We start from the raw sequence: 25000 nt of genomic DNA, 5'->3' as shown, positions 1-25000 counted from the left end.
TACACTGTACTATACACTATACACTATAAACTATACTCTGTTCTATACACTATAAACTATACTCTGTTCTATACACTATACACTGTACTATACACTATACACTGTACTATACACTATACACTATAAACTATACTCTGTTCTATACACTATACACTATAAACTATACTCTGTTCTACACACTATACACTGTACACTATACACTATAAACTACACACTGTACTATACACTATACTCTGTTCTACACACTATACATTGTTCTATACTCTGTTGTACACACTATACACTGTTTGGTACACTTTACATTGTTCTATACACCATACACTGTGCTATACACTATACTCTTTTCTATCCACTATATACTGTACTATACTCTGTTCTACACACTGTATTCCGTTATATCCACTATACATTGTACTACACACTATACTCTGTTTTGTACACTATGCACCATTCTATACACTATACACTATACTCTGTTCTACACACTATACAGTGTTATATTCTCTGTTTGACACAATATAGTGCAACAGTGTACAACAGTGTATAGTTTATAAAAAAGAGTATAGTATATACAACAGTGTATATACTATACTCTTTTTTATAAACTATACACTGTTGTATATACTATACACTGTTCTATACACTATACACTGTTCCATACACTATACTCTGTACTATACACTATACTCTGTTCTATACAATACACACTGTTCTATACATTATACACTATACTCTGTTCTATACACTATACACTGTTGTATACACTATACAGTGATCTATACACAAAACACTCTTCCATACACTGATCTATACTCTGTTGTATACACTATATTCTGTTCTGTAAAGTATACACTTTTCTATAAACTATACACTATTATATTACTATTCTTTGTATTATAAACTATACACTGTTCAATAAACTAAACACTGCTCTATATATTGATCTATACACTGCACTATTCCATACGCTGTACATTGTTCTATACACTACACACTGTTCTATAATCTATGTACTGCTCTATACACTACACAATTTCTATTTTATATGTGAATCTATATAGCAAATATAGCAAAGGACAAATATAGCTATGTACTATAACTCGATAGGTATAGGTCAATGTATTATACACTTATCTCTAGCTATCTATCTAATCCATATACTATGTTCTATATACATATACACCTGTACACCATTCCACACAACTCTAACCTATTATTATTATTATTATTATTATTATTATTATTATTATTATTATTATTATTATTATTATTGCTCTGAAACACTGAACTGTGGCTGTCTCACCTCAGTGCTCTAATAAAATTCTATAAACATTATAATGTTTGTGCAGTCAAACAAATTGTGAAAATGAGAGCGATAAACCCTGTTAAAGGGGTGATGAACACTACAGTGGGCTGGGACACATTACCATTAACACACAATTAGCAGTGTTACACGCCTGAGTGGAAAAACACCCCTACACACACGCACACACACACACACACACACACACACACACACTCACACACACTTCTCATGCTTTTCACACCGCCCTTGGGGTTACCATGGAAACCAAATCTCTTAGCCCTAATTTTGTGTTTTACAAGAGTTCAATGTGATGCTTTTGTGATTTCTTTTCATGATGCGTATCTCTCTCTCTCGCTCTCTCTCTCTCTCTCTCTCTCTCACTCTCTCTCTCTCTCTCTCTCTCTCTCTCTCACTCTCTCACTTGTGTGCACATCTGACTGAATACCTCAAGGTTGTTTACCAGTGCCAGGGAAAATGAGAAAAACATATCCATTGAGGACGATTATCGAAGGATTATTCATTTAGAATGACCTCCTTAAAAAAAAAATAAATAAAAGAAAGAAAGAAAGAAAAAATTGTAAAATTTATCTGAAAAAAAAATCATGAAAATAAGATGAGTGGAAAAAATCATTAAATAAATGTAGCCTTTGCGATACAAGTGCAAAAAGCAGTGAAAATGATCTGATGTTTCAGAGAGAGAGAGAGAGAGAGAGAGAGAGAGAGAGAGAGAGAGAGAGAGAGAGAGAGAGAGGTAATTCTTTAGATGACTGAAGCAGCAGGATGAGGAATTATCTTGGAAATACAGATTAGAAAAATGGGGGACAAAAAAGCTATAAAGAGGCGAATATCTAGAGAAAGAGAGAACAAGGTGGTATCAACAAAGAAGAAAGTAGAAAATGAGAGTAACCAGACTGGTGGGTAACGGTGAGAAAGGAACAGAGGGAAAGAAACTGAGGAAAAGATGGGATATGGAAAAGGGAGAGGAAGATAGGAACGGGTATAACGATCAAGGGATACTGAGGTATAGTAAGAGAGCGAGGGAGAGTCAGAAACTCATAGAAAATGGGTTGAAAGAAGAGAAGGAGAAATGATGAAAGAGGAAAAAGGAAAGATGGAAGGATTATAAAAAAAAGGAAAAACATATACAGTACTGGGCTGAGGGATAGAAGGAAGGACGGAGGAAATTACACAAAAGGAGAAAGAGAGGAGCACTGAGAAAAAAGAGTGAATTTTATGAAGGTAGAGAGAGAGGGAGAGAGAAATTAAGCACGAGAGAGACGATGGAGCCACATAAAAGGAACACAGAAAGAATAATGTTCATATAAACTAAAAAAGAGAAGAGTGGAAGAAAAGAGGAACGTGAAAAAAGGATGGTGAGATTAAAGGAGCGGGAAGAGGAGGAGGAGGAGGAGGAGGAAGAGTGCAGGGCCTGGAAGAAGAGATACAGTTTCCAATGATCACTTTTGTGACTATGCAACTGGGCTCATATAACTAGCTGCAACATCACAAAAATGACAGTGGCAACCGCTAATTAGCTGGCCAACCAAAGAGAAAGAGAGAGAGAGAGAGAGAGAGAGAGAGAGAGAGAGAGAGAGAGAGAGAGAGAGAGAGAGAAAGGAAGAGAAGTGAGTGTAATGTGTCTGTCATTCATTGCATGAAACATTCATGACAGCACCAAAATTGCTTCCGACATCAGAACAAGTCTCGGCATTAAACATAGCAAAAAATCCGCTGAGAGAATGAAGTAAATCCACATGCTGAGAGAACGCTAGAAGATTCCAGTAGGATCCGGACAGAAACGTGTCCCATCATGTTGCTGTTGTTCAGAAGCCTAAAAATACAAATGGATGTTTTGCCTTTAATTACTGAGGTGTCTGATTTAAGGATATTGAGCTTTATTTACTTAGCTGAAGGGCCATAAAACTGGAAAACAATTCCACAGTCACTAGAACTATCAGTTAACGACGCAGCTCCAAATCACTTGTTAACATTAACGCTCTTGTAATAATACCTCATGGTTTCTATTGCAACAGCTCGTTCACACTGACTAGTATAAGAAGGAACCCCCACTATTAATTAACCTTCACTGTTCAGAAGTTTACGCTTGGAATAAACAGTGAAAATCATACAATTTTGAAGTCAATAACATCACACGACAGACTCATCTGAACACTGGGGTTATTTTAAAGGTCACGCATGGAACCGAAAGTTAAAGGAAGCGTGAACTGAAAGCTAAAAGAGACATGACATAAAAGAAAGAACGAAAATAAAACATTATTTTTGACCTTCACCTTTAGAAAAAAAAAAGAAGATAATCTGAGATAAATATAGGGAATTGTGACAGCCTGCTGCCATTACCAATATATTCCCATTTAAGCTCAAATAGATGGAAGAAAAGTAAACAGGAGGCTGGCAGATTTGCCGATATACTATTATTTACCCACCAGCGGCATGAATGTCTGTGTGATAAAGCTGAAGCCAACCGGCCCATTGTGAGTGTGCTTTCTCTTGCTCTATTAAAGACGTTTATACCAGAAGAAAAATTAGGACTTTTTGTGCCGCCATCAGCTTTTTCTTCACTATAGATTTATCGCTGAGCGTTTTTCCATTTAACGAAAGTGTCGGAATTAAGGATTGTTACAGAGGGACTGCTGCTTATTTGCGGTGATGCAAAAAGATAAAAAAAAATAATAACAACGATTGGATTTGAATGGTATTTTTTTGTGTATTTTTAACACCACAATAACCATGAATTGGAACTCGAAGGCCAAAGAACTGAACCTTCATTTAAACTTAAAATATGTTCAATTCAAGCAAGAACCTGAGCAGTTAATCATCTCAATCAAGATCCACAAAAATGAAATGTACAAGCTACTGGTTACTACTATAGAACTTTACACCCCCAAAACCAGGAAAAAAATATCTTTCCTGGTGTCCAGCCAGTAGAAAGATGTAAGTAAGATTGTAAGATGTAAGATTTACACACCTGCGGAAATCCAGCAGGGTTCGGGCTGACTCAGGAATATTCTGATCCATCCAGGATAGGAAGTGGAACTGTGTTACGGTACGTGTCTCATTGGTCTGGATGTTCTTCAGGTAGAAACTGCGCACCAGGAAGTCCTCGCACCAGATGTGCTCTGACACCAAGTTGACCTGGAGGTAAAAGAGGATAACTGAATCCCTGCTAGGATGTGCCAGAGGATTGTGGAGACTGAAAAGTCCCTCAAGATAAATTAAGGCACTGGTTTATGGAAGAACTGTAAAGGAACGTTTAGGCAAGAAAGACACTTCCATTCACCAGAATTTATTCATCAATAAAAAAACAGCATAGTCTATATCACAGTAGCGAATTGATGAATCTCCATACAATTTTTTAGTCTCAGGAAACTTGTCCTGAACCCTGTTTCTGGAGAAATGCTACCTTGCCAAGTTTAGCACTAAGCATCATCTAAGCTCACTGGATCCATGGAATCAATGACTTCTCTTCCTTCCTTACAGACCCACTCCACAAATACATCTACAAGACCAGGGTGGAATGTAGTGGACTGTCTCAAAAGGTTCTACTCAAGTGGACAACACACACCAATCAGAATGTTACCTCATAGATGTGGTACAGGTCAGACCCTTCGTCCGGCCAGTATTGGTGGCATTGTTTGGTTCCATTCTCTGATAGCGGTGTTAGCATGACGATCACCACGCAGCCGCTCTCCCACACCATCTACAACAGTGGAGAAATGAAGAAGAGCATAAGCGTTGAGTTCTTTCAGACAGATCTAGAAATACACAATCTGATCCTCAAGATCATGAACTGCAAGGATGCTCCTAAACACTTTTTTTTTTTAGATTCTGAGGCAACCAGTTTGGACTAGCAGTCCATACCACACCAAGCTACAGTAACATGTCATTTTCACAATTTACATCAGCAGTAGAATTTAAATATAATATTTTTCCCAGGATTATATTGTGAAGTACCTTGCATAAGTATTCACGGCCCCCATTCCATCCCGGCCCTCTTTTCCACACTTTCTAGATTCACAACCCAGACTTAATTGGGATTAAATATCACAAATCTACACAAAAATATTTTAGTTATGAGAAAAATCAATATCATTTGCAAACTAATTTACAAATAACAAAGAAATGTGGCATGACTGTGTAAGTATTCAGCAATAAATCCCTAAATTAGTTCTGCTGCAACCCAAAGACACATAATTACATAGAGGTTGTACGTAAGAAGGCACTGACTCTAAACAGATTGGCGAAACTATGCTGGAGCAGTTGAAAGCTATATTGAAAAGTATTTTTGAATTGCCCAGTTAAATGTTAGATGTGAAAATCCAAATGATAAGTTAAATAAGTCCATATCAGTCCCAGAATATAAAAAAAAACAAACAATGGAGTTCATTTTAAACTCCAAACTGAATTAAGTGATCCAGAGAATTCAGTGAATCTTAACTCCATCCTGCTGAAGCCATCCTAAGATTCTACTCTGCCATTATACAGTTAAATATACACGCCGTAACGCTCGGACTTTTATTGCCATTTGGATCCATGTGATAATTCTGAAGCAACTTAAATGTAGCATATGTTTCACTTAACAAAGTGTTCCCTTGCGGCCGAACTGGCTATTATTAGCAGAATCGTTTCCACGTTGTAATTGAAGTTTAAGTTCATCTCACGGCCCCGCTTTTCCTTCGCTCGGCTTGCCGCTGTCCCTCCCTCTCTATCTCCCTCGCTTCTTGTCTGTCTGAGCCGCCGTTACTCGCTCCATTTCTTCTAATCACACTTTCTCCGTGTCCTTCTGAGATATAATGGCCCTCTGTGGCCGTTAGGAAAATGAGGGGAAAACACTGACTTTTACGAGGGGCAATAAAAACACAATGGTCCTGACCATAAACTAATCACACTCACGTTCTGCGTGTCTCTTGGGAGCCGTTATAGTGAAATACACCGCGACGCTACGCCACTGGGACTGGCATGAAAAAAAAAACAGAGCATCACACAGCGGCACCTGAGATCGACAGCAAAAAGGTGATATATCGTTTAGATTGTGCTAACTTTTAGTTGTTAATTAACAGTGCTTTCATTTTTATTGATCTATTTAGTGCTCACCTTGTACATGTTGACATGGGTAAAAAATGGCACGATGCACCTGCTGTAACCATAGCAACACTATTTCCTGTCCTAGCTAGCATCGGCTACAATTTAGATTAGATTAGATTAGATTAGATTAGATTAGATTAGATTAGATTAGATTAGATTAGATTAGTAATGCAGTTAAAATAAAGAGTGGTGTAACTCTTGGGCTGTAGGGATTAGGAGGTTGTTTGTTGCTTCAGAGGCAGAAAATTGAAAGAATTAGAGCTGCTTGTGTGACTCAACAGCTACAATGTGGAAATTGCCCCAAAGGGTTTCTAGGCAATACATACAATGAAAACAAAATATGATATCTTTAAATTCTGTAAGTATTATGTGCTGTTTTAGCTGTTTTTTAATCTGGAATTACAGTAAGCATAACAGGACATGATCCATCCACAGGGCGGTCCCAGGTTTCTCTTTATCTCTCGGTCCCCAAAACTTCAAACACAGCCCACTATTTTTTCCCCATCGTTCCATTTCAATGCTTTTATTAAATGGCTGCTTAAGAATCGTAAAAATGATTTCTGATCTGGTTCTTCTGCTTCATTAGCTCATTAAGCCACTAAGTCATGATGTTTTGTTCGTCATTTCAGAGTAACGACTCTGCAAACTGGAGCCGTCTGATGAGCTAATGCAAACCTTCCAAAGCAGGTGATTAAACATTGTCAGTGAATAACGTCGCTACGCAAGGTTAAGCAAAGGTCAAAGCCTAAGCAGCAAACAATGGTGCTGACGGAGCAGAACAAATCCTGTTCATTCGCTTCACACCGCCGGAGCAGGTGACTTTCCAGATAATGACGAGCGCATTTTCTTTTGCTCGTAATCGCAACGACAGACAATGACATAAACATGCCGCAATAATCGACAGGGATCGATGCATTCATATTCATCGGGAATCTAAACGGAGCATGTTTAATGAAAGGTTTCATAGTCTGGACACTTCCTCCTCCTTCCGATTCAGACAGATAAAATTAATTCAATTGAAATCATAATTTTTTTTCAGGCAGTAATTGGTAAAATGATAAATACAAGCAACCGGTTACCTCAATTAGCAGCCGTCCCATTAGTTGGCAAATGCGTACCAGTTGCTAGGGAAGGTCGCCTGACATCAAAAGCATTAGAGTAATCAATTTGTGTGAGCAGGGAGTGCAATCAAAAGTGCTCTTTTAACAAAGAGAGCAAGATCTCCTACATGCCATCGTCTATCATGGAGCGTAAATGAATAGCAAACAGCACATCTTTTAACGGGTTGGATTTGAAATGCATGTCTCGGTGGTAAGTGATACGTCCTGACAGGTGTGATCTCCAGGTCCATCCTGAATATTTCTGGTCAGCGGCGCATCACTGATGATAAGATCCCAGGGAGCCTGGAGATACCTCAGATCACTGTGGATGGTTGCACTTTCTGTAGAAACCATAGAGATGGCACTAGGGCTGCAACTGGCATGATAACTTTTGCACTTAAGACTCATTTATGGAATTTGGTAGACACTCTCATCCAGAACGACTTACATTTTATCTCATCTTATACAACTGAACAATTTAGGGTTAAGGGCCTTTCTCAGGGGCCCAGCTGTGGCAGCTTGGTGGTCTTGGGATTTGAACTCACAACATTTTAAATGGTAGGTCGAAATCTTAGCCACTGGGACACCACACCCCTAAGAATACCAAGTCCCCATCAGTGATTAGTTCTTGTTTTTTAATCATATAGTAGGAGTGTAATGATTAATCACACTCACTGGTCACTCATCCAAAAGAGGATGACTTCCCTTTAGACTCTCTCAATGTTTCTTCTCAGGGAGTTTTCCCAGAATTTATACATTTCTGTAAAGATGCTTTGCAACAATTGGAATAAGCTGATATTTCTATGTGGTGTCATGTGAAATCCCTTCCCATTGCATTATTAAGATATTTTCATGTATAAACTACAGGAAAATGAAATCTTTTACTCTTTTAATCTTTTTATGTGCTTGGCTTTGGCAAGATATACAAACGTGGGAGAAAAACACTGTGAGGTTTCAGAGATCTTCAGGCAGACTGGCAGTTTTGTTAAACACAACAGATAAGCATCAAGACAAGGATAGAAGAAAAGCTAAATAGATAGTTTCTTAAAGCTGAGTTCAAAACTAAATCTCACGTTGGGATGAAAAGCTCAAGATCTCACAGCAACATCTGACAACTTTTCCCAAAGCCTTTTCTATACGCATTGTTGTATATGAAAGAAATCTATAGATGTTCCACTCTTAGTCCAATGGGATGTGATTCAGCTGCTTGTTCGGGATCAGATTTTGCAGGTGAGTCTGGGAATAAGAGCGATGGCTAATTTAAAAACATGACTGCACACAGCTCTGAGATACCACTATGCCCACTTGGGTACTTCCTGTCTACACTCATAGTGCAGTAACAGCTATTCATATAGCATTTACCTCAACATTTACTAAGACACCAGGTTTCATAACACGCCCACTTTAACTTCCACACTTTACTCCTAGCCGACTATTTGAAATTTGCTAGTAATTTGATGCTAGCTAGTATATTTTGTTGCTCTAGTATTTACTTCATGGTTGTGGATGATCCCATACAGATATCGTTAGACAGAAAATCCCTTGCTTCAGTGCAGTCTTTACTATTCCACCCAGAACTCAGGATGGATTCCGGTTTGATTCCAGTTCCTCTCAAGGTTTCTTCCACACCAGTTGTTCATTAAGGATTTAAATCTACATCCAGATGTCTGTTATAATGCTCTGTTCTAGATAAATTAACCTCTGGTAAGTTTATATTCCATCAAATCTTGGCCATCAGCTGTCACAAAGCTCTCAGAGCTCTGTCTCTTCAGTCATATTCAGGACAGCTCAAAATAACGAAAGCTGACAGAATTTCTGATTCAGTTTGAGGGTCAGACTGCTGAAAATAGCACAAGCTGTTATTATTCTGTGTATATGTTTCTGAGCAGGTTCCTTGCCCTGAAAAACACAGCACTATGAGTGCATTTAAATATCTGTGGCTTTCTCAAGTATCCAACTGCATTAGCTAGCTAGCATTAACTAGCTTTTCAGTATGCTGTATAACGTCTCTACGTAATCCAGACAGCTAATTACTCAGCAATAGTTATTACAAATATGACCCTGTTTTCTAGCTAGTGTTGGCAGTGAAGAGGAGCATTTATGACTAGAATTTCACTGAAAGCCTGTCAGTGTAGCTTAGTAATAACTAGCGAGATTAGAAAAACTCGGAAAAAGCAGTTGGAGGAAAACCAAACCATCGCAGGTTCCCGGCTCACCTGCCAGAAGTCAGCCACTGTAGATGACAGAGGACCCTGTGCAGAGATGTAGGCGGGGTTACGAGGGTCATGGTCCATCTACAAAAACAGTGAGAGAGAGAAAGGCATTAGTAGCAGTACACAGACAAACAAAGCTTATGTATTAAAATGATGCAGAAAGCTACTCTCCTGGTCCACTGGTGTACATGCAATTTTTTCATTCATTAATTTATTCATGCTCACCAATTAAGAGCAAATTGTTTACAATAGCAGATGGAAGGAATTTACAAATTACAAGATTAGAAAGAAAGAGAGAAAGAGAAAGAGAGAGAAATTGGGTCTAAAAGTTATTATAAGTCTAACAATAAATTGAGTTGCATTGATGCCATATGATCAATGATTCAGAGAGAACATAGAGGCCACTCCTTCTATACTGGGACTGACAGAATATATATAGGCCACACCTACTTATACTAATATCATTCCACCACTAATGGACACAGAGACCACGCCTCCTTCACTCCTTCACACAGAGGCCACGCCTCTTTCACTGAGACTGACACACACATAGGCCACTCATCCTTCACTAAGACTGACACACACACAAAGGCCACCGCTCCTTTGCTGAGACTGACACACACACACACACACACACGCACACAGAGACTCACACAGGCCACCCCTACTACACTGAGACTGACACACACGCACACAGAGACACACACAGAGGCCAGCCCTACTACACTGAGACTGACACACACACACACACACACACAGAGGCCACCCTCCCTTCACTGAGACTGACACACACAGGCCACACCTCCTTTACTGAAACTGACACACACACACACAGTCCACCCCTCCTTTACTGAAACTGACACACACAGACACACACAAAGGCCACTCCTACTACACTGAGACTGACACACACACACACAGGCCACCCCTACTACACTGAGACTGACACACACACACACAGGCAACCCCTACTACACTGAGACTGACACACACACACACACACACAGAGGCCACCCCTACTACACTGAGACTGACACACACACAAAGAGGCCACCCCTACAAATCACAAAGAAATTCATCGGCTGATCATCTGATGTGTCCAGAACCAAATCCTTCTTTGCAGTCTTATACAGATCATTTCTTTTCCCTCTTTCTGTCTTTCACTCTTTTCTGTGCTATGCACGATCTTCTTTTTACTCCGAGCAGTCACAGTGTCTGTGTGTTCTGTAATGCGCATGATTAAAGCCGGATCGCTGAATAAAGCCCCGCAGCACTCTAATCAAACATATTTATTGACGAGAGGCTCAGCATCTAGGAGATGAAACTTGTCTGTTTGTGCCTGTGTGTCAGACTGAAAGAGAAAAAAACAATAAATAACTCAGATGCAATTTATCATGCACTGGCTACGAATGAATAGCGATGGACAAATTAGCAGCCAAAAAAAAAAATCAATTAGAACATTTCAGGCAGCAGTAAAGTCTGTACTCTGATTTTGTTACACCAGAAGATTAGAGTTGGAAGGCATTTCAGTGACTTTTACAAAAATATAAAATGCAAATACAAATTTAAACAGTGTTTAAAATGAAGCAATGCTTCAAATCAGTACCTTTTAAATGAAGAGCTAACCATAATTCTGACTAGCACTTGTGAATGTCTGTCCTGTATGGAGCTCCTACCCAGTCCGTCCATGTCAGTATCACACGCTGTTCCCCGAGATCCTTTCAAGAGCCTGTCAGAAAATGTTGCTGAATAATCCACATTATCCCAGAGTGTTACAAAAGGAACTTCGTTAATGAGAAGTCGATCGTCAGCGGATTGGAACGCAGCCATTCTGACTGGACACAATAGGAAGCCGGCTAAGTGGAGCTCAGGTATGCTCTCTTGTAGGGGGATCAAGCTGGGACACTATTGTCCCCAGGCAGTGTAAGAGAGCATAATCCAACACAAGCAGGCTTTTCTCGCTAAAAAGAAGTCGAGCAAAATTTCAAGGAATTCTATTGAGATTGGAGTAGCAAGAGAAGCTTCCGGAGATCCCCCTGACTCATTTATGTACACTTACACAAGAACTCACTAATTGGATGTTAAAATTAAATGTTACATGTTCTTCGTGTTTGTTTTAATATTAGATTAGCAAAGCTAGCTAACTCTTCTAGCTATGTACCCTCAACCAAGGCATTAGCGATCTCCTTAATGTCTCTATACACATTGAATAAAAGTTTGTTTGTAATAGATTACCATGGAAATGAAATAAAAAATAAGAAACTTAAAAGTTGTGATTGGACCAACAGCAAGACACAGAATCGCCGTCTCACCTAATTAGCTTAGAATACATCAATACCTAAATATGGCATCATTAATGAATTAATTAATAGCCGTGTCTTTTTAAAATGGAGGTATTGCTTATCGTGAGGATAGATGATAGGAGGGATAGAAAGAGTTCTTGGTCAGCTTATCCTTCAAACCGTGGGAATTAACAAAACATTGACATTCTGATATTAATTCAACAACTTAACAAATTGAATTGAAGCGTTATAAAATATCCCATATTCTGCCCATGCAGAACAATTTCATGGCCTGGATTTAGCATCTTGTGGATTCATTATGTTGTGCAGACAATAAAAAATAAAAATCATCTGGGATACTAATCAATGTTCAGTGTTCATTATAAAAGCTAACCTGACTGAATTAGATCTAGCGCTATCGTAATTGCGGTATGGCCCTGACGTTCAATGAACAAGCAAGAAAAAAATCAGTCACAAAGCTCTATTGTTAGTATGAACGACATGCACAGCCATTAGCCTGGCTCCAAATGGATATAATTGCTTAGCACAACCTTTATAGTCAGCAAGAGCCATTATACACCAGACAGCTAATACCAGACTTTTGACTGCCCTTGTCTTGCTTCCCATAAAGAGAGATATTAAAGCGGATATATCATCTCAAACTCAAAAAGATGATCACGCTCGTAAAATCTAATTACTCCAAGCTGAGAAGTGGATCAGTGAAGTGCCAGCTCGACAATTACTCCAGAATCAGGAATTTTGGGCTGCGCCAGGAGATTTAACGACAAGGACCGACAGAAATACTGATGCAAATAAGGCTCCGGTCTGTCTGTCAAATCTGACAAACACAAAACCAATACAGTGAGAAAAGTCTGTGTATTACTGCCAGAAAACTGCAACCCTTTAGTTTTGCCAAGTGAGGAGACAAACAGATTCTTTATTAGCAGATTAAATCCTCCCTGATCTCTAGCAATGGCTTTTATTGAGGTTTTGCAGTCAGTCTTGAGGGCAAAACACACTGTTAAAGCGCTCAAAGTGAAGTGAGCCCAAAGCAAGACCACTTTTGTTGGATTCTTTCTGGCAGGAGATGCTTTAATCCTGGTCAGGTGTGCAATGAGTCTTCAACCTCTCCTGGGAACACTGGAAACTCTGGGAACTAAGTTGAACTAACCCTTGGATGAGATGCCACTCCACTCCACCTTTTATATTTCACCTACTGACATGTGACATAGTATGATATGGGAAGTAACCAGATCTCTAGAGTTGTTGCCTGACTCTGGACTTATGTACTCTGGTGGCTCAAGTGGCTATGGCTCTGGATTGTTGATAGGAGGATTGGAGTTCAAGTTCCAGCACTGCCACTGTTGGGCCCTTAAGCAAGGCCCTTAACCCTCCCTGCTCCAGGAGTGCTGTATCATGGCTGACCCTGAGCTCTGACCCTAGCCTAGAAGAGTTAGAATTTCCCCTGGTACAACAGTCCATCACTGAGTACCAAATCTTTACACCAAGGGGTAAATTAAAGTACCCAGTCCACTTACTGACATATTGTAGAAAGGAGGGAGGAACCCTGGGGACTCATAAGAAATCCCTGTGGATGCTGGAAGAACTTTTATCATTCAGAACAGACCCTGCTACACCACTGTGCCAGCTATTAAGTCAAGTTCAAATCTCACGACCAACATTTGGCCACTGCTGGGCCTTAGAGCAAGGCCCTTACCCCTCAACTGCTCATACGTCATAATAAATATATAAATGTAAATGTTAATGACCACAAACACTCGGAAGGTTGCATATAGGCTTGTGAGAGTTCCTACAAACTTAAAGGCTGAATTTGCAAGTAAAATTGTGGATAGTGTTTTTTTTTTTTTTTACAAATGATAAATGATACAGGAGATCATGGTACTAAAGACATGTTCATTAGTCTAAGAGCACCATGGAGGCTGGTCGCTCATCTTCCTGATTAAATCCAGATCAGGAACACTTCAGTTTAAATTACTGCAGGATTTTCAGGAAATAATACCAACTAAGTTCATTAGAAAATCTTGTAAACAGATGTACGTGGGCAAGATTGGTCAAATGAGTAGGACTGAGGAAGAACCCTGTCTGAAGGTTTTTACTGAGGATGCACAGAGAATGAATATTCAGAACTTTCCCACATGGTCATATTGAAGATACTAATGGACTGACTCTGAATATTTAGTTAATGATTGTTTAATGCTATTTGTGTTAGTTTGTGTTTACTCTCTTTTCCTGTCTTTTCTAAATGTATTATATTGTGAGATATAATTCTTTTTTTATTTAGATTTAAATTGCTTTCATGTGAGCACAAATTCCAAATAATTAAAAAAAAACCACATATACATATAGATAACATTCATTTAACGTCTCTGTTTTTTAGAAATCTTACAGATTTTCAAACAATCCCTGCTCCCCCTTATGGGACTCCGCCCCCTTTTGTTATTACCATGACAACAGCAGCAAAAGATCTCTTTTATGATGTTGCCAGTTTCTCATCCCTGATGAGACAACGTGTGTGTTAATGTGTAATAGAGAAGTGTGTGTGTGTGTGTGTGTGTGTGTGTAAGTGTGTGAAAAGGCCAAAACCTTCAATCCTGAGCAGCCACTTAACTGAAGACAGGAGGACACAAGGAAAAAAAAAATGTCACAGATGACTCATTTTGAGGTTATTCTGCTGCGACTCTGCTAACGAGGCAGCAGGCAGCAGCATTTGACAGATGTAATTATGGCGGTTTTCATGTCAGGTTCCTGCCGGGATGTAATTACGAGGCCCCCTGTGCACTGACAGGAAAAGAAAACCCCTCACTTTCTTTTGTTTTCCCTTCGAGGGGGTCCAGGGTGATGGAGAGAGCAGGAGAGCAGATTGACTTCAGCATTAACCCTATGTCCTGTGTTCTTTTCACTGCTGAGCACTGACTCGGGATGGCTGTACTGTATATTTTATAGAGAAGTAACTTTAACACATAACAAATCAAATATCATCTCAGAGCTGAATTAAAGATACAACTAAATAAACCAACAACCAATCACTGAGACTGATACAGGCACACGCACAGAGGCCACACATCCTTCACTAAGACTGACACACACAGAGGACACGCCTCCTTTACTGGCACACACACACAGACGCCACTCTTCCTTTTCTAACACACAGACACACATACAGAGGTCATGCCTCCTTCACTAAGACTGACACACACAAAGAGGCATTGCCCACTTTACAGACACAAATAAACAGAGTCCATGCCTCCTTCACCAAGACTGACAAAGACAGGCACACACAGAGGCCACACCTCCTTTACTGACACACACACAGAGGCCAAGCCTCCTTCACCAAGACTGACAAAGAAGCCACGCCTCCTTCACCAAGACTGACAAACACAGAAGCCACGCCACCTTTAATGACACACACAGAGGCCATGCTTCCTTTACTGACACACACAGAGGCCACGCCTCCTTCACTTACACTGACACACACAGAGGCCATGCCTCCTTCACTTACACTGACACACACAGAGGCCACACCTTCTTTACTTAGACTGACACACACAGAGGCCCACCTCCTTCAGTGAGACTGATACACAAAGGCCACACCTCCTTCACTGAGACTGACACACAAATAGGCCACGCCTCCTTTTCTCAAACACACACAGGCCACACCTCCTTTACTCTCTCACATACACACACACACACACACACACACACACACACAGGCCACACCTCCTTTACTCGAACACACACAGAGGCCACGCCTCCTTTACTCGAACATACACAGAGGCCACACCTCCTTTACTCTCTCACATACACACACACACACACAGGCCACACCTCCTTTACTCGAACACACACAGAGGCCACGCCTCCTTTACTCGAACATACACAGAGGCCACGCCTCCTTTACTCACACACACACATAGGCCACGACTCCTTTACTCACACAAACACACACACACACACACACACACACATATATAGGCCACGCCTCCTTTACTGACACACACACACACAGACACAGAGGCCACGCCTCTTTCACTGAGACTGATACACAGAGGGTCATGTTTTAACATCTGTGTTATATTTGCAGCATTTTATAAACACTTCAAATTTAAAATGAACATTAACTGTTCAACAACATTTAAAGTAGAATAAATGTGATTTCAGTATCAAGGAAAAGTACAACAGTCACACAGGAAGGAAGTACAGTTCAGTGAAGATCAGTACGCACTATGAGGCTGGCGTTTATGTAATCCGAGCCGCTCTGGTTATTCTCTGCCTTTAGCATCACTCTGGAGTGATCGTCTGTAACAGAAGAGAATAAAAAAAAATCAGTCTGTCTAATAACATCTTTAACACACTTATAACATATGTACTACATATTATTACACAAATCCATTTTAACTGCAGTTTCTAGGTCATATTTCTTTGAATGAATAAACAAACAATGCGAAAAGGGAAGCAAGTTTTTGCATCTCACACAAAACAACCACAAAACAACAATTATCAATATATTTTGAGGAAATATGATTAGTAGTCATAAAAATATCATGCAATTAATGTTTAGATATAATAGCCCTGTGTGTTGCATGCTTAGTATACGTATCATGAGGGTTTAACGACTGACATGTGAGCACGCAGTTGGGCCGGTTCTTCTTGGTGTTGTTTTTATCCTGAGCCGATGAACACACGGCCGGCTCGGCCTGATAACCGCACAGAGCTACCCACTCCTTCTCCAAACGATCCTGATTCTGCAGATGATCCTCCATATACGCCTGCACACAGGAAGATGAAGAGGAAGAAGAGGTAGAAAACTTGAGTTAGGTTATTTGTCAGGGTATATAAGAGTCTATAGGAGTCTATACGATTCTATAAGAGTCTATACGAGCCAATAGGAGTCTATTTGAGTCTACAAGAGTCTATATGAGTCTATAGGAATCTATAGCAGTCTATAGAAGTTTGTAAGAGTCTATATTCGTCTATAGGAGTCTACAGGAGTCAAAAGGAATCTATAGGAGTTTATATGAGTCTGTAGGAGTCTATAGGAGTCTACAGGAGTCAAAAGGTATCTATAGGAGTCTATAGCAGTCTATAGAAGTCTGTAAGTCTATATTAGTCTATACGAGTCTACAGGAGTCAAAAGGAATCTATAGGAGTTTATATGAGTCTATAGGAGTCTACAGGAGTCTATAAGAGTCTATAGGAGTCTATAGGAGTGTTATGTTGAAGAGGAGGAGGAGGGATTTGCGTGTGAGAAAGAAAAATATATAAATCATTATGGCAGAGTTGTGAGTATGCTAACTCTCATACACACACAAACACACACACACACACACAAACAGTAAACTCAAACACAGACTGTAATGTGTGTAATCTTCAGTCAGGTCACCATAAATGAAGCAGCATCCAAGAGGCAGGTACTTCATTCTCTAAACTGTTTCAGTACCCCCATCTCTCTCTCTCTCTCTCTCTCTCTCTCTCTCTCTCTCTCTCTCTCTCTCTCTCTCTCTCTCTCTCTATCATTCTTTTCCTCAGTCCCTCCCTCTGCTCTGTTCTTTTGTCTCTGTTGGATTCAGCTACCCAGGAAAGAAGGCTTAAACTCAGACAATCTTATCGCCTTGTGTGTGAGTGGAGAAAAGCGCTGATTGAAGTTCGGCTCTTTCAGCGCTCTTAATTGCGTGTGTGATTGCCAGGGACCAACCCACCTTTCTCTGTCTCTCTCTCTCTCTCTCTCTCTCTCTCTCTCTCTCTCTCTCTCTCACACTCTCAGTCTGTTCTTTTGTGCTGCATATTTGGGATTAGTGTCTGAGATTGACAAGTGAAGCTGCTTTGTGCTTGCGTCTGTCTCTCTGTTGGGATGGATGGATGGATGGATGGATGGAGGTATGATTGTAGAATGACAGAAAGAAAAGAGAGAAAAAAAGGAAAGAAATGAAAATATAGTGAGCAGTAGAAGTGAGAGGTAAGCTGGATCAGAGCTGCCTGAAGTATTTGTTTTCTTAATCTGTTTATTTTATTCTACAGCTCCAGGGATGGACAGATGTGAGTGGAGCAATGCACTTTAATAAATCATTAGGGGTCCAAGCAATTTTTTTTTACACATCTGGTGCAAAGATCACACAAACAGGAAAGACCATATTTGGCAGAAAGTCTCAGTATCCATCTCACTATATACTGGAATATGATGGGAGCTATGTAAGCCTGGTGGTGGCGCTGTAGTGCATCGTTACCCTCTGGTAAATATCCTTTATATATATATATATATATATTATATAATAAAAAAGGTATATTATTCTAAAAGTTCCATTACAAAAAATACACTGTTATTGGACATTGTTGTTGTTTTCCTGGTTATTTGGTTGCTTTATGCAAACCTGATGCACACTAAGAAAAGTCTAAAGACAGACAATATGGCTGCCACAATGGATTCCATTAACCATCAAAAAAAGACCAGGAGAAATGATTTCTCTTTGTGTTTTCTTTCTACACAACCAGCACCACACCGGATTGATGGACACACATTTAACCCCTTTCACCCTGAGGTGATGATGTCATTCCATGGGTTTGTATATGATTCTGAACTCTCGTGAAGCCGTGTGAAAGCCGGTTATTCCTGCACGTCTGGAGCCACATGTTCTCCTCCTGCTCTCTCCAACACGAGGCTTCAGTCATGTCATATCTTATGAGCTTATGTTGGACGAGACAGGGAACTTAATCGAGGCTATTACGGTCAGTGTAGTATTCATTATTTAGCGGGTGAGAAATGACTTTGATTAACAAAGCTGAGAAGAGCTTTAATGAGATTAATGCAGTAGGATGAAAAAAACTGAAGCATTGCTTCACTGAGGAACAAAAGGGTCATTGCTCTGGATCGACTCGGATACGGATTCACACAAAACTTCAAATACAGTGATGGACAGTTCAAGGTAACTGAATAAATATCACAGACTTTGGTTACTTTGGGCACGTTCGCCTCACACCTCCAGGGTTGGGGGTTCGATTCCCACCTCTGCCTTGTGTGTGTGGAGTTTGCATGTTCTCCCCGTGCCTCGGGGGGTTTCCTCCGGGTACTCCGGTTTCCTCCCCTGGTCCAAAGACAAGCATGGTAGGTTGATTGGCATCTCTGGAAAATTGTCCGTAGTGTGTGATTGTGTGAGTGAATGAGAGTGTGTGTGTGCCCTGTGATGGGTTGGCACTCCGTCCAGGGTGTATCCTGCCTTGATGCCCAATGACGCCTGAGATAGGCACAGGCTCCCCGTGACCCGAGGTAGTTCAGATAAGCAGTAGGAAATGAGTGAGTGAGTGAATGTTTAAATAGTTTAAATGTGTAAATCTGTTCCACGTGTTTGAATTCCCGCCTAAAGCTGAGACTCGAACCCACAACGCTGGCGAGTTTTATTACGTTTAAATTAAAGTTAATTTTCTTATAAGCAAACCTCAGAGTGGTTTAGGAACTGAATGATCAGAAACTCAACATTTCTCTACAGACATTTCTCTCCTTGTAGGAACATATAAAAAAATATGGAAGACGTGGTCTTTCATGACAGATAACGTTGCAGATTCGCTTAGAATTTGCTTTAGCACAACAGCAGACTGTATTTTGTGTATTGTTTTTTTTTGTTGTTTGTATAATTAAAGGAATGGCGGTGATGGGATAAATAAATAAATAAATAAATAAATAAATAAATAAATAAATTCGAATATTGATAGTAAAATAATAATCATGCATAAACAGATTTAAAAAATATAACACAAGTAAAAATGAAATGAAAAAATATTATTAGGTTTTATACAGTTAGTAAGAGCAGTTGGGTAACATGCGGCGCCTCTGCAGCTCATCCGTCTCTAACTCCGAGCCTCCCGTCACTTCAGCAGATTTCATCATTCTCCAGAAAGTTGACGTGGTGTGGAAAAGCCAGATCTTTGATGCTGCAAGATTTTTCAACTTATCTACAAAATATGTGCGACTCAGGAATTTTGTTTTGATGTTAATTGCTCTACTGTGTCAGTCTTCATTTCTCACTCCACAGCCAGGCAAATTATCCAGCATTCAACTCCCACTGACAGCATGGATGGAGGAAAAAAAGCGAAAAGTAAAAAGCAAAAAGTAAAGACGTTACTTGTTTACGTGGCTAAAGTCCTTCTCTTTTGTTTAGACAAACATCTGGATGATGTATTTAAACCATGAAGCTCGCTCAGTATGATGCTCCATTGCTTTATGATTTTGTTAAACTCGACTGTTGCGGTCACAGTTTAAGTAATCTGTAAGTACCGACTTAACTAGAACTAAACCGAGGGGTGGGGATGAACACTTATCTAGGATATGGCCGGGGCTTAACATTTAAAAAGTACGAGATCTAGAACTAAAGCAAGGGGTGGGGCAGAGTGTAGTATTTAAAAAGGATGAGGTCATCACTTAATTGGGATGAGGGGAAGGGCTTAACAGTTAACTATAACGAGGGCCTGGGCTTAACACTTAACTGGAATAAGGGGCGGAGCTTAACACTTAACTAAAACAAGGGGCGAGGCGGAGCATAGTACTTTAAAAAGATGATGTCAACACTTAACTAGGATGAGGGGCGGGGATTAACAGTTACCTAAAACAAAGGGGGAGGTGGAGCAAAGCACAAAAAGAATCAATTTAACATTTTACTGGGATTAGGGGCGGGGCTTAACAATTTACTACAGCTATTGGGGTGGTTTATCCCTTAATTAGAGCAAGGGGCAGAGCTAAAAACTTAACTAAAACAAGAAACAGCGCTTAACACTTAACTAGGTTAAAGGGCAGGGCTTAACACTTAAGTAGGTTAAGGGGCAGGACTTAACACTTAACTAGGTTAAGGGGCAGGGCTTAACACTTAACTAGGTTAAGGGGAAGGGCTTAACACTTAATTAGGTTAAGGGGCGGGGCTTAACACTTAACTAGGTTAAGGGGCAGGGCTTAACACTTAACTAGGTTAAGAGGCAGGGCTTAACACTTAACTAGGTTAAGGGGCAGGGCTTAACACTTAACTAGGTTAAGGGGCAGGGCTTAACACTTAACTAGGTTAATGTGTGGGTTATTTTAGAAGTCCCTCACCATCATGATAGTCTGTTAGTTATTTCCTGCAGCTCAGCAGAGGGAAAAAAACACAACACACCAATCCGAGATTTTGCGATCAATCACATGATCAACGAAAGCAGAGAAGAAAAGGGAAGAAAGAAGGATTAACTATTCATGAGACTATCATTAGTAGTAAATGAATGTGGAATAGAAGTGTTCAGGTGATTAACGATGGAGTGAGAGGAAGACAGGAATAAAGATTCAATCAGCTTTGTGTCATTTGAAATATTTAAAGTGTTGATATGAATGTTTAGGTATCTTACTAATGTAAATCTTTTAAAGGTATACTCCAGTGGCTTGGTGTTGCTGAATATTTGCTGAAAGGTATAAATAAATAAATAAATAAATAAATAAATAAATAAATAAATAAATAAATAAAATACAAAAAAATAAACTTACAAACTTAGATGTTAACCTTTTAGTAACCGTTGCTAGTATTAAATTCCCTCAATTTATCCTAACCAGAACTAACAGCTGACATGAAAATCCATCACAACATCATTAAACATAACAAATAGGAATGTCAGTTTTTTCTCTAGCTAGACCTCACAGAACCCTGTGGTTTTACAGAACCTGCCTGGAGAACATCTAACTCTGTTAGCCAAGTAAATTGATGATTTAATTAAATAGATCAAAAGCATTATTGTTTCCTTCTCCAGCATCTCTATTAGCTGTTTGTGATAAATACAGCAGTGAAAGTGGCATTGGCTGCTCATTACTGATTGATCGGCTCATAGAGCGAGTCTCTGGTGTACACACATGACTGTATACAGTACACACATGACTGTATACACACATGACTGTATACACACATGACTGTATACACACATGACTATATACACACATGACTGTATACACACATGACTATACAGTATACACACATGGCTATATACACACATGACTATATACAGTACTCACATGACTGTATACACACATGACTATATACAGTACACACATGACTATATACAGTACTCACATGACTGTATACACACATGACTATATTCAGTACACACATGACTATATACAGTACACACATGACTATATACAGTACACATATGACTATATACAGTATACACATGACTGTGTACACATATGACTATATACAGTACACATATGACTATATACAGTACACACATGATTGTATACACACATGACTATATACAGTACACACATGACTGTATACACACATGACTATATACAGTACACATATGACTATATACAATATACAGTATACACATGAATATATATATATAGTACACACATGACTGTATACACACATGCCTATATACAGTATACACATGAATATATAGTACACACATGACTGTATACACACATGACTATATACAGTACACACATGACTGTATACACACATGACTATATACAGTACACACATGACTCTATACAAACACTGTCACTGTAACAAATGATCATGGCTTGGTATACAGTAGTAATTAGATAATGGTATGGAGTTACCTCAGAACAGCTGCTGTAATCAAACAGCCCTGGTTTAAACACAGACTCCTCCTCCTTTTATAGGGTGCCATTACTTTGCTCGTATATCCATTATTTGTCTTAATTTGATTAAAATGACCAGTACATAGCAGTATTTAGTAGACCATTGCTATGCTTGTAAACAATAAAGAGACCAATACCTCAGCCGTTCCTCCCGATTGCAAAAATATCGTTAGTTATTAAAATGATTGATGTACAATTTTTCAGAAATGTCACATCGTGTTGTCAGGCGTCCGAACGGGTGCTTATTTTTTACCTCATGTTATTGCACCAGATTCGTTTCCATGACGACAGAAGAAGCTTGTGGTTATAAGCAGTTACAGGTTGAGTAATTCTGGTCTGTCTTTGTGGTATCCATTTCTTATCCGCTAATTAGCTAACAATCATCTCAGTGAAGTTGATATTGAGCTAGCTTGTTAGTTTACAGGCTTAATTTATATTGTTTTAAAAAAATCTACACAGTTCGCCTACAATCCTCAACATGAAACTAGCTAGCTAATGCTAGATAGCCTGCTCATGTATCTAACGAGGAGCTGTCAATAATGAATACATTTAGTTAGCATGAGCGTTGTTGGAACAGCACCTTGTCTCTCAGAGCCATAACATCACTCAAAAAACCTTCTACATCCGAGCCACAAACACGGACTATCCTACACTAGCAGCAGTAACAGTTATGTCTCATGACCGCAGTAAGGAACAAAAAAAAAGGGAACCTGTCAATCAAAAAGGAGAGTTAGGATGAGAGGCGATTGAAATTCCACTCAGACTCACTCAAGATGAGTGCAGACTGCAGAGTGCTCTGCTTTTCTCTTTCTTTTAAAGCTGCGGATGAGAACGCTCATAATTGTAAGCTCTGACAGATCTCTGGAGGTGTGGAGCTAGTCAGGCTTCTTATGACTTCATTCGGGTAGAAAGCAACACGTCTATGATATTAACATCAACACGATGTTATTCCCTAAAACGTCAATGTTATTTAGTATGATGTGATTCCTTCCCGCTGTTACTTCTAATTAGGAAACTCTCCTAATCTCCCAATCCAAGTCAACTGAAGAGAAGAAGCCTCCAATCAATTCGATTCAATTCAAATTTATTTGTATAGCGCTTTTAACAACTTAACATTGTCTCAAAGCGGCTTTACAGAACATAAACATAGAACAAAAAGGTTAATATAAAGAGTAATATAAAGATTAATAGAATACAAAAATTCAAGATTAATTTAAGATATATTTAAATGTGTTTGTATTTATTCCAAATGAGCAAGTCTGAGGTGACTCAGGCAAAGAACACAATGAAACGTGTTCACAAAGTTTGCTTGAGGTAATACAGCTATACTGGGAATACTGGGATGTGGTGGGAATTCACCCTGGACTGAACACCAGTCCATTTACATTTACAGCATTTAGCAGACGCCCTTATCCAGAGCGACTTACATTTTTTATCTCATTTTTATACAACTGAGTGTTGCTCAGGGGCCCAGCAGCGGCAACCTGGTGGACATGGGAATCGAACTCACAATGTTCCGATCAGTAGTCCAGCACCTTAACCACTAGGCTACCACATCCCTGTCCACCACTCATACGTGGGCCACGCACACATAGGGCCAATTCAGCATAATCAATGGGATGAATACAATGAAAGGAAACCTGGAGAACCTGGAGGAAATCCACATAGACATACAGAGAATATGAGAATTCTCCCCAGACAGAGAGTAACTCAAGCTCAGGGTCCGACCCGAATGGGGACTTTCCCATTTATACACCGGAATGTTTGAGAAATCAAACAAAAACTTTTAAGACCATTAACAAATCACTGGTTCAATATTTAACCAATAAGGAAATAGGAAAAATAAACCAATGGACATCATGATAAACAATTCCTAACAATTATTAACCAGTAGAAAACATTTAGAAACCTAATATAAACCAGTAAAATTATTACAAACCATGACAAACCAGTATAAACCACTAAAATTATTATAAAGCACAAAAACAGTATAAACCACTATTGTAACGACGGGAAACAGAGCGGACCCAAACGCAGGATAGCATAAATCAAAATAGGGTTTAATAACTGAAAACATGAAACAGGACGCAGACTAGACAGGACAAATCACAGTAGATGCCGCACTGCACGAAGCAACGCGGCACAGTTAAATACAAGAAGACAATGACACAATAAGGATCAGGTGTGATGACAGGGAGGAGCAGACGAAGGCGGGGCAGACACGTGACGAGAAACATAAACAGATGCACGTGGCCAGAGTCCGGGCAGAGTCCTTACAGAGCCCCCCCCCAAGGCGCGGCTCCCGACGCGCCAATCCGTCCAGGCAGTCCCGACGGGCCCGGGAGGGGGGAGCAAGGCACACGGCG

The 25000-nt window shown here is 39.7% G+C and overlaps 1 protein-coding gene across 1 annotated transcript in view; it reads right to left on the bottom strand.

The window, feature by feature from the left end:
* ptprn2 (protein tyrosine phosphatase receptor type N2) overlaps positions 1–25000 on the bottom strand; it is a 203023-nt gene that overhangs the window by 4590 nt on the left and 173433 nt on the right. Inside the window, exons 15-19 of the mRNA XM_060875294.1 lie at positions 16644–16791; positions 16248–16321; positions 9726–9803; positions 4905–5024; positions 4293–4459 (exon numbers count right to left, since the gene is read on the bottom strand). Coding sequence (XP_060731277.1) covers positions 4293–4459; positions 4905–5024; positions 9726–9803; positions 16248–16321; positions 16644–16791 — 587 coding nt within the window. The remainder of the gene's footprint in view (positions 1–4292; positions 4460–4904; positions 5025–9725; positions 9804–16247; positions 16322–16643; positions 16792–25000) is intronic.

Source organism: Tachysurus vachellii, chromosome 7 (assembly GCF_030014155.1).
Source record: "Tachysurus vachellii isolate PV-2020 chromosome 7, HZAU_Pvac_v1, whole genome shotgun sequence".
NCBI lineage: Eukaryota > Metazoa > Chordata > Actinopteri > Siluriformes > Bagridae > Tachysurus > Tachysurus vachellii.
Note: the sequence above shows the minus strand (reverse complement) of the source record. Positions and strands in the feature narration are given on the sequence as shown.